The 10,714-nt window shown below is 34.2% G+C and overlaps 2 protein-coding genes across 4 annotated transcripts; one reads left to right on the plus strand and one right to left on the minus strand.

Moving 5' to 3' along the window:
- Window positions 1-3: 3 nt before the first annotated feature.
- On the plus strand, window positions 4-9,027 carry LOC105194156 (protein spaetzle). 3 transcript variants are annotated; one of them, XM_011158916.3, is made up of 6 exons: window positions 4-206; window positions 4,161-4,425; window positions 5,390-5,637; window positions 6,042-6,104; window positions 6,228-6,331; window positions 7,007-8,330. In XM_011158916.3, exons 1-6 carry the CDS (start codon window positions 147-149, stop codon window positions 7,239-7,241), a joined length of 975 nt encoding a protein of 324 aa, XP_011157218.1. In that variant the 5' UTR covers window positions 4-146; the 3' UTR covers window positions 7,242-8,330. The 3 variants fall into 3 exon arrangements, with proteins under 3 accessions (XP_011157218.1, XP_011157217.1, XP_039312660.1); XM_011158915.3 differs by having other exon boundaries at window positions 59-206; window positions 4,158-4,425; XM_039456726.1 differs by having other exon boundaries at window positions 164-279; window positions 7,007-9,027.
- LOC105194157 (CDC42 small effector protein homolog) lies at window positions 7,858-10,459 on the minus strand. Its single transcript, XM_011158920.3, has 2 exons — window positions 9,488-10,459; window positions 7,858-8,392 (listed from the first exon to the last, which is right to left on the minus strand). The coding sequence occupies exons 1-2, from the start codon at window positions 9,752-9,754 to the stop codon at window positions 8,384-8,386; spliced, it is 276 nt and encodes a 91-aa protein (XP_011157222.1). The 5' UTR covers window positions 9,755-10,459; the 3' UTR covers window positions 7,858-8,383.
- Between the last annotated feature and the right edge of the window lie 255 nt (window positions 10,460-10,714).

The raw sequence follows: 10,714 nt of genomic DNA on the forward strand, positions 1-10,714 counted from the left end.
GCCGGCGCGCGGAGGCGTTCTTCGGAAACATACGGACCGCCGATCAGTGGAGTGCGAGCGGCCGCGCGTTGATCGTCGTCGAGTGACGTGTATAGTCTCGATCGCGGGAAAAATCTTCGTCTGCTGCTCAAGTCCGCGTTTTCGAGATGACACCGTGCGCTCCTTGCCGCCCGCGGTGGATCGTCGTCTACCTGGCGCTCGTTCTGGTGAGGGACCGTGCTGGCCAAATTCGAGATTCTCTCTCCTTCCTGCGCCACCCTACGAATATTATATGACACTGTATGAATATCATGTGTCGTACGAATATATGTACGATATTATAATATTGTATGAATATTCGTATTATGAATATTCTAGAACATTTATACGATATCTTGTGCTGTTAGGGCCCGTGTTTTTGCCTTCGCTTCCCAGCAAACATCATGTCACATGTAACGTAAATGTTAGTTGTACTTTCCCACTCAACAATGTAACTTATATAACACACTCGTTATATAACAGTTACATTGCTGAGTGGGAAATTACAACTAACATTTACGTTACATGTAACGTTGTGTTTGGTGGGTTGTAATTGATCCGCGCATCCTTCCGGGCATTTAAATCCATTGATCGCAGAGTATTTCACGATGCCGCTGAAAATTCAGCACAGATTCATTTGTAGTCATTATTCTTTGTCTTCTCTCTTCGAACTTTTAGATCATTAATCGCCAGACAGAATTGCGGACGATTTATGAGATTTATGCGCGCGTGGAGGCCGCGTCGTCGGCTGAGAGACGCAGAAACGCGTCTGCAGAGACGTCACGAATACGAGTGTTTGCATATGCGGTAATAAGCGAGTGAAGGATTTTACTGCGGAGATTAATGTGCGATGTATCCTTATATTATCTCCTCTCTCTTTCTCTTTCTATCTCTAATATCATCGTGGAACGATGGGCGAGTCTCTCTTTTGACACTTTCCGCAGAAAACCGAGAACATCGAGCGTTGCTTCGGTTTTTGTTGCGCCAGCTGAAATTAAAATCGAAATTAATAAAACTGCAGGCATCTCGTACCCATTTAGACCAACGTAGATTAACTTCAATGGTGGTTTAACTTGTTTTTCATCTTTTTTTATGATAATTCTTAGAACTAAAAAAAAGATTCTTAGAAGATTCTTAGAACTTTGTATAAAAGATGATTAAATTAGACGATCCGAGTTAATTGGTGTTGATGGAAATTACAGATATATTTATTTTTCTGATCAAAAGAATTGTATCAGAATAATCAGATGAATACATTCGGAAACAAGTAAAACAATAATTAATTTGTAATGGCTCGTACAGCGAATGAAATGACTATATTTTGCTGCAATTTTAGATAAATGAATGAATAAATGATTCTAAACGAATTTTTGCACGAATACTCGGCGAAAAAATATCACAAAATTCTATATGAATTTAAGAAATGCTATAAAAAAATCTACATATATGAAAATGCTAGAATTGGAACACTTCTAAATTTTTCTAGTGCGTTTCTATGATTTCTATGAATTTCTTGATGAGTACAATAAATCACAACATTCTACACATTTCTAAGTTTCTTACTCTGCTGAAAAAATTTCTATGAATAAATTTAAAGTTTTACTAACAATAGAAATTTGTAGACATTATTCTTTTTCGGAGAAATATTTATTTAATTAGCAAAATTGTTCTAAATTATTTTAATTAACAGAGATGTTTCAATTCTAGCATTTTTTGTATATAGATTTTTGTAGCATTTCTTTGTGTGGAATTTTTTTACCAAAATATTTATTAGAGTTTTATTATTAATTTAATTCGCCATGCTACTTTCTCATCAAATTTGCAAATATGTGCTACAAAACGCAATTTTACAAATGGCGAAGAAAAAATCAACTTTTTAACTGCTACGAATTGCGCTTAAACTTTATAGATACCTAGTTATAATAATGAAACAATCTGTGAAATTTTTATATATTTCTGATAATGCTTTGAAATGTGCTCAACTGAAAGAATGTTATCTTTTGATTTTATCAGTGAATAGTTTGATTTTAAAAAGTTATAATTATATCAATCAGTGCAGTGATGAGATATACCCTGTTTTTCAGTGATAACACACTTATTTCGATCGATAGAAATTCCTCTCTTAAAGCCACTTTAACTACGATCCACAATTAACTCGATCGTGTCAATTGAGTCAATGTTCAAATTAATTAATGTCGTGTTGATTAAAGTTAATCAAAGTTGGTCAAAGCGACTCTTAATCGGAATCGCTGAAAAACAATAATAATTGTAGTAAATATGCAAATCAACAACATTTCACTGATTCCGATTTGAAGAGCAACAAATATATTCTTAAGGTGTTAATTAATGAAAACAATCGTGTTTTAAAGCGCGCGTTGTCACCTGTACCCTTCGAAAATTTTTCTTCCGCCCTTATTTGTTCCTAAATTCTTTTGTGTTCTAATTTCTTCTCTTTTTCATGAATTTTGATTCACATTCCATTTTTATCTCTTTTACACGCTTCTTTCTTTCTGGAACATAAATAGCTTTGCGTATTTTTCCACTTACTAGTCCGATAAGGTTTCCCTATGTACAAATTTAAATAACACGTTTTGGAAGTTGTCGAGCTATCGTGACACATGTATCCAGGTGCGAGAATATGCACGAGATGCAATCATATAAATCGATGACAGGTAGAAATACCTGAAAATCGCGATGATACGCCTTGCTACCGGGAGGAAGCGCGGATCAAAAAGAAGCAGATGACAATGGGAGACACGTACATTAGCATAAAATTACACTCTGAAAAAAAATCATGAATAAAAAAAATTTTAACTTGATTAAATTATTTCAATTTAAGTATCTTGTGTTTCCCAGTTAAATACATAAATATTAAACTTGATTAAATTCCTTCAAATTCTATGCATTTAAGTTAAATACATAAAACTTGAATTGAAGAAATTTGTTTTATGTGACTTATGTACTCAAGTTAAATACATAAATACTGAGCTGAAGAAATTTATAAATCTCTCAAATATTTATATATTTGACTTAAAAATAGTTGAATATTTGAACCGAAGAAATGTAATAGTTGAAAAAGTATCTATGTAATTAAGTTAATAAATTCATAAACATTTGTGCTGAAGATAAATTCAGATATTTAACTTTAATAAAATAAACAATTGAACTGAAGAAATGTAATCAAGTTGAAAAAGTATTTATGTATTTAAGTTAAATATAAGAATATTTGAACTGAAGAAATTTATAAATACTTGAGCTGAAAACATTCACAAGAATTTTCAGATCAAGTGTTTAGTACTTATATAGTATTTAACTTATATGTACGTAAATACTAAGTTTTCAAACTTGATTAAATTTCTTTAAAAGTTTATCTTATTTAAATTAGTATTTAAATTAAATATAAAAATATTTGAACTGAAGTTCAAATATTTTAGTATAAATATAATATTTTGTATTAATTTGACACGTATTTAGTGCAAACATTTATACACATATATTTAACATATATAAAATACTTGAACTGAAGAAATTCAATCAAGTTGCAAACTTTATTCAAGCTAACATTTTTTCAGTGTACGTACGTTACATTAAGTTCGCTACAATTAGAAGCAAAGGGGATTCCCTCAGTGCGTGCACAAGTTTTAAAATTTGCACGGGGAATTCCCTCGGATTCATGACTCGGTCAGCCACGAAGAAAATCACTTGCGCCTCCGAAAGACTGTCAAAGCATTTTCGGATCTCAGCAGCTTGTGCGGAAATTCGCATCGCACTATATTATGGAATCTTATTCGCGCCTACATTCGCTTGTAACAGAATCTCATATCGCCTCTCAACCTCGGCACAGAAATAAAATGATTTATCTTTTTCTTATCGTGCTCTGTCCGCCCCCGCACGCAATGATTCCGCTCGCTCTAGAACAAGACGTTTCTTTTTCTGCGCGTGCGCGCTTTTTATGGAAAAACGGTTTATTTTTAGAGAAGAAAAAATGCCGTGCTAAAAGAAATTTTTTTTTTTAATTGAAACATCTAGTCCAATACGTTCAAATAAATATTGAATTAGCTTAATTAATTCTTGATTAAAAAATTTCAAGGATGTATAGGCATTTTCCTAATTCAACGATTTTTACTCCTTCTTTCTAGCAGGTGTGCCAGATCGAAGGACATCCTCACGCTTTCCCGGAACTATCGCCAGACACCGAAAGTTCCTCGGCGCGGGATGCACCGTCCTCGATCTCAGAACTGATCGACGCGGCGTACGAGAAGCGCGAATTGATGCGACCGCAAGAATGGCGAGTCGCTAACGGGGATGATCAAGTGATTGAGCAAACGCAGTGGGACGCCTCGAAGCAGCAGGAGTCTTCGAGCGACGACGAAGCGATGCAATACAGAAAAAGGAAACTGCTCCAAGGCATGTTTACCTTGCAATAAGTATCGACTCCAAAGTGATCAGCGATTCTTGGGAAACATATTCATAAACATTTGCAATACAGTTCGAGGCCAGTGGTTTCAGAACGCAATCGCACATTGATTTAAATCTATTTAAAATTGCGTTTTTCTCCAAGAAACGGGGAATGCTTACGAAACAAGGATAACGCGTGCACTCTGAATCTCGTGCACTGAAAAGACTACCTGGTGAAAAAAAAATTCATAATAACATCTCGTAATAATTTTTAAGAATTTTATACGATATTTGTGAAAATATCTAAAATAATTACCTTGAGTTTTTTCAGGTGAGTTTTTTTCAGACATTGTAAAATGAGAAATCCTATAAATGTTTCACACGTACAAAGAATTCAAGAAAAGATATAGACCTTTTCAGCATTTCTGACATATTCCAATCCGTAAAAAGAGATTTAAATTTTCAAAGTTATCTAGAAAAAGGCATTATATTCTGAATTTTTGAAGAGAAGCAAGTGTTAAGTAGAGACAGGCTCTTGTGAGAAGAAATTTCTCATATCTCATATAATAATTTTAAGAATTTTTAATATATTGAATTTATAAAAATTTAAAAAAAAATACCGCAAACTTTTTCAAATTTTATAAATTTTCTTTGAAAATTATAAAGTAATATACAATAATAATAACATAATGTAATATATATGTATAATAATAATATAAATAAAAAATTCTAAAGATTTTAGTATATTTCAGAATTTACATATATATATGTATAATAAATTAAAAAGAAAATGTACTTTTTCTCAACATGTTCGAAAATTGTTCTGTTTCGTATAAAAAATGTGAAAAATATTCTAAAAAGTTGTAAATTTATAAAAACTTTTAAAAATTCTTTGAAAAATTCTAAGAAAACAAATTCGGCCAGAGTTTATTATTTTTATTTATAATAAAAGTTTTACGTTTCTCTGTTGCAGTTTCAAGCACAGGCTCACCGATGCATAGGAGCGCAATTACGATGCGCAGAAACACGGGGATGCACAGGAACTCGGACGAGATCATTTTCCCGGATGGTAGAATTACATCAACTACGTCGCAAACGTTGCTGCCGTCGACCTGCCGCAGGAAAACGTACTGCGAGAACGTCGCCGAGTACCCCAGGCAGCTGGTGAACGCAGCGATAGCGCGGAATGCCAGTTTAAGGTTCCTGGAGAGCGTTGATCCGGTTAGAGATATTTTACAGTCTATCACACGCAAATGCGCAAGTGAGCGAGCGATTATGCTCGTATCGTTGCGTTGAAATCAAGATTTATTTTTTTATATTCGACTCTGTAATTTTCCAACTGCGCATGTACGTACGTTTAAGGAACAAAGAAACGCGAAACCTACATAAACTCCCGCGAGTTACATAAACTTCCGTGGTTTCTCATTTTTATTTATAGTATTATAATATCTTCAGTCAAAGTGAGAAGAATCGAGAATCTAAATTAAAGTCATTATCATCACAACTGTAAATTATAGATAGTGAAATTGTGTCGGTTTTACCTTCTGATATATCAGCATAGTATTTGTTTGTCCGTTCACTAAATTCCGCGAAGTATATCAATCGACATACGTGTATCTTTTCAGATGCCCGACATTGAACAAAGGATAGGCGAGAGGATGGATGAATCATCGCTCTGTCCATCTCACGTGAGTCGGTTTGATTTATATATTACTGCATACTCCTTTAAAGAATTTTTTCATTTCTGTTAAATTATCTCTAGTGCTACATAATAAATACTAAAATTAAATACGATGTTGTCAAATTTACAGGAGCAAGTGGTATACCCGCAAAGCGCGCAGAACAAGGACAAGCAATGGTTGTTCATTGTGAATCAGGATAACTTGAAGCAAGGGATACGCATTGAAGTTTGCTTGTAAGATTGCATCTGAAGAACAATAATATATGAGAATGAAATCTCGTCCTTCATATTTTTAAACAAAAATGATTAACTAAATTTTTTAAACTTCTTCAATTCAAATATTTCTATAATATTTAAACTTTTAAAAATTTGAACTGAAGATGGTTTAGTACTTAAATATATAAAATATTTAAATTTCTTAGTTCAAGTATTTATAAAGTATTTTTTCAGTTCAAGTATTTAAATACTTGAACTGAAAAAATGTAATCAAATTAAAAAATACATGAAATATTTGTTCAATCTTCAGTGCTTTTATCCGTTTAATTTAAATACATAAATATTTGAACTGAAAAATTTAATCAAACTGACTGATTTAGTAATTAAATACATACAATACTTGAACTTCAATTCGAATATTTATATACTTAATTTAAATACTTGAACTAAAGAAATTTAATCAAATTGAAAAATATACGAAATACTTTTTTGAACTTTAGTGTTCAAGTATTTATATACTTAATTTAAATATATATAACTTGAGCTAAAGGAACTTAAAAGTTGAAAAATTTGAACTGAAATTATAGTACATGTACATTTAACTTAAATACATAAACATTGAAAAAATATAGCCAATTAAGGCAAAAAATGAGCTAACAATTTTTCTTAGCGTGGCGGATTTTTATTTCACAGAAACGACGGTCAAAGATGCAACCTAATTGACGGTTTCGCCGAGGGCTACAAGACTACCTGCAAACAAAAATACATCTATCGAGAATTGGCTGCGGTGGGAAGCGACGGTAAAATCTTCAAGGATCAATTCCGCTTTCCGTCGAGCTGCTGTTGTCACGCGACGTTCATTGGCAATTCTAATGTCAGATTCGGATTAGGACTAGACCTGGCAGCCAATCAGTCACAACAGGAGTAGACCGAGCGTCTTCTCCACCCCAACGGTGCTTCGAAAGCAAAGGAAAGACGAACGAGAAGAGAATAGTTCTTTCTGTCTTATTCGTGTTCATGTAGACGTTTGATATGTCGCATGTTCGCATGATGAGATGCCGAGGATGATCAAACTCCGATTAATTTATCAATACCTATGCATATCAACTATCATTAATCCTTAATAGTAAAATTATTAATTTCACACATAAAAAAAATAGAGATTAAGGGTAACAAATCATATAATCAGGAATTTTGCTGTAAACAATTTGTCGATTAAATTAATTGTCGAGCTTGGTCGAATTCATTGCCAGCGGTTTTAGTTACCAATTTTTCGTTCTCTTTCTACGTTCAGACCTCATGTGCTCGATCTATTCATATATTACTACGAATCGGAGGACCACCGCCGTGTCCAGAATACGAAAAGAGAAGTAAAAGAAATTAAGCACGCAAAGGAATTCGCGAGCAGAAAACACAATCGACGATGTTTAATGGAAACGGAAGTGTCCATAAAGGAACTATGCAGTTTTCATATAAATATCACCAATGCTCTCTTGTATTATTAACACGCGAACAATATTAAACAATAGGATAAGAAAATTATGTATAGAATTATATTATCATGTGATATTATGTGATACAATTACTTATACGCTAATTACGTGTACGTTTGTATTTTCTAAATCTTACAAGTAATTTTACAAATAAAGCGATCCATTCTTCGCTCGTGTACACACGCTTTTCTCATCACCAGATCGCCGACAAAAAGGTACATAATTTATAAAAATATATTTATAGAATATTTCAAGCTTCGAGACGCGATGCGTCTTCAGTTATACATATAGAGGCAAACTCGTAAATGATTATTTGTACGTTATAACATGATTACTTCTGGCAGTTTTCCGTTCAATGGAAGTCAGAGATTTGTCCAGTATACATGCAAGTTTGTCTTAATTTTCTAATGGATTTTCATACAAAATGCATCGTGCCCATATGGAAAAAATGCACTCGTCCCTTGGACAAGTAAGGAACATAGATATAAAAATAAAAAGCGTCAGTTGTCCTTCTGCATTGTAAAGCTCTCGTTCTGCTCTGTTAAATATCCTGTTGACATCGTTTGTGAAGCTATCCTCAGCGTGTCTGTGACAAAAAGAGTGAAATCAATTCAACTGATCTAGCAATAGAATAATAACAGAAAGACTGATATGTAAATATACAACACATGTAAAAATGATCTTATTCCATCAGAGCTTATTAGTGCTTAGCTCTTAAGAGTGCAATGTAATTGAATTTTCACTTAAGTCCTAATTCAAAATTAGGACAGTTTACAGTATCTCCTACTAAAATTTTGATAGTTTAAAATATATTCGATTCAAAAAGACTAAGTTACCAATTGAATAAGATTTTATTTACATTAAAATAGTGTTGGTTCAGTTATTCCAATTCCTTGCAAAATATCTGTAAAATGTAAAAAATTTAATTTTGTAAATAAATTTTTGCCTTCAGAGTAGTATTAATATAATATGAAAAAATGTGAGTATATACTCTTGCGCTCTAAAGTAATAATAATTTATATACATCTAGTACAGTAAAGTATGCGACAAATATCTTTTCAGTCTGGAAACATAGTCATAAATTGAAGACGGAATAGTAATATCACAAATTAAATAAATAATCAATTTAGTAGTGGTAATGCATCGTTGAACACTGCAAAAAGGTTGTAAAAAAATATATAATATAAATATTGTATTATAATATTAAAAATATTACATCAATAGCTGAGTCAAGATTTAAATCACATCTTCCTACTATTTAATCAGAAGTGGACCTTAGCACTCAATAATATCTCCGTGAGAGATATTCATATACATTTTCCAGTACAGCAAACTGCTTGACGAATATTTTCTAATCTTGAAACATAGTCATAAATTAAAGTTGGAATAATATCACAAATAAAATTGATAATTTAGTAATCCTAATATAAATAAGCATCTTTGAAACGCTGCAACAAAACTTGTAAAAAAAATATTATATTACAAATATCACATCAATAGCTTAATCAGAATTTGAACCAGACCTTCTTATTATTCAATCAAAAATGGATTTTAATGCTCGACAATATCTGTGAGAATTCATATACATTTTCCAGTGCGATAATTTGTACACAAAGACCTCCAAGAAGAAGAAAACAAAAGAAGGGCCTATGGAACCCAAAGGAAAGACGTCTCGGCATACCTTGGCAGTGAAATCGCTGTTGAAACCACTGTCGAAACTCTTCCTCTGCATCTGCGCCTGGAGGTCGGCCAGCTGGGCGATCGACATGTCGATGTCGCCGCTGCTGATGTGCGCCGTGTGCCTGAAGTTCGTGGGCACGCCGATCATGCTCCGATCTATCCTGAGCCTCTGATGCGGTCTGCCGCTGCTCCGTCTGTTGCTCCTAGCCGCCTGTGGTGTCAGGCAGCACGTGAAACACTGCACCCAGAGCTCGTTGTCGCCGGCCATCCCCAATTGCGAAACTTCCTCCTTCCCCCGTGTAATCCGGGATCACCCGTTGATCACGTGCACGATTTCCCTCCGATTAAACCGGAAGAAAATTGATCGGATTGATCTTTTCCGGATCGTCCCGATAGATCTGACGTGATTTCCCCGACAACGTTCACGACAGAGCTCCGCTTCGCGACAGGCAGATTCAGAAGATGACAGGAATTTCAGATTAAACCTTACGGCTGGTACAGGTTAGGTTCGCGGATGGGTCGCCTTCGTCGCGCCGCCGGTCTCAACGGCCGACGAGCCGAGCAAAACAAACGGCATCGCTTTCGTGGAACACGCGGCTCGCGCCTGCGAGGGACATCGTTTTCCCCTTGCGGAACGTAAACAGCGGAGGATACGGAGGACAAGCCGAGGACCCGAGGATATCCTGTAGCGGCAACGGCAGTGACGGCAGCGGGCAGCGGCAGTGGAAACAAAGGAGAACTCTTGGCTCCCTCCTCCCCGCGTTCGCGATGTTGACACGAGCTCTGTCAGATACGCGCGGCCCGTTTCACACGATCGCCTCGAGATTTGCAATTTGGGTCCGTTCTTTGTACCTGTATCTGTAGTTATACTTTCTGTATTTAGAATGGAATAGGTGTATTCCTATGTATATGAAAATTTTTTTAATTTTTCAAAATTTAAAATTTCAGAATTTTTCTATACAAATAAATTTTAGAATTTTTTCAAACTTTAATACTCAGAAATACTCAGAAATTACAGAGCAAAAAATCTTTAGAAATTATAATTTCTAGAAATTGCTTTTAACTTTTTTTTAGATTTTATATTTCATCAAAAATTACAGAACAAAAAATCTTAGGATATTTTGTAATTAACATATACGAAATATTTTGAGAGAAAAGGTGTAGACTTGCTAAGTATTTCTCAAAAATGTTCCAATAAAAAAGGTAAAAAAGATATAAAATTATACAG

Source organism: Solenopsis invicta, chromosome 13 (genome assembly GCF_016802725.1).
Source record: "Solenopsis invicta isolate M01_SB chromosome 13, UNIL_Sinv_3.0, whole genome shotgun sequence".
Lineage (NCBI taxonomy): Eukaryota > Metazoa > Arthropoda > Insecta > Hymenoptera > Formicidae > Solenopsis > Solenopsis invicta.

Excerpts from the sequence above, each read along its gene's own strand:
- LOC105194156 (XM_011158915.3), top strand. The coding sequence starts at position 147 with ATGACACCGTGCGCTCCTTGCCGCCCGCGGTGGATCGTCGTCTACCTG. Across the intron at positions 207-4,157 it reads TCTACCTGGCGCTCGTTCTG|CAGGTGTGCCAGATCGAAGG; the intron begins GTGAGGGACCGT and ends CCTTCTTTCTAG. Across the intron at positions 4,426-5,389 it reads AAAAAGGAAACTGCTCCAAG|TTTCAAGCACAGGCTCACCG; the intron begins GCATGTTTACCT and ends TCTCTGTTGCAG.
- LOC105194157 (XM_011158920.3), bottom strand. The coding sequence starts at position 9,754 with ATGGCCGGCGACAACGAGCTCTGGGTGCAGTGTTTCACGTGCTGCCTG.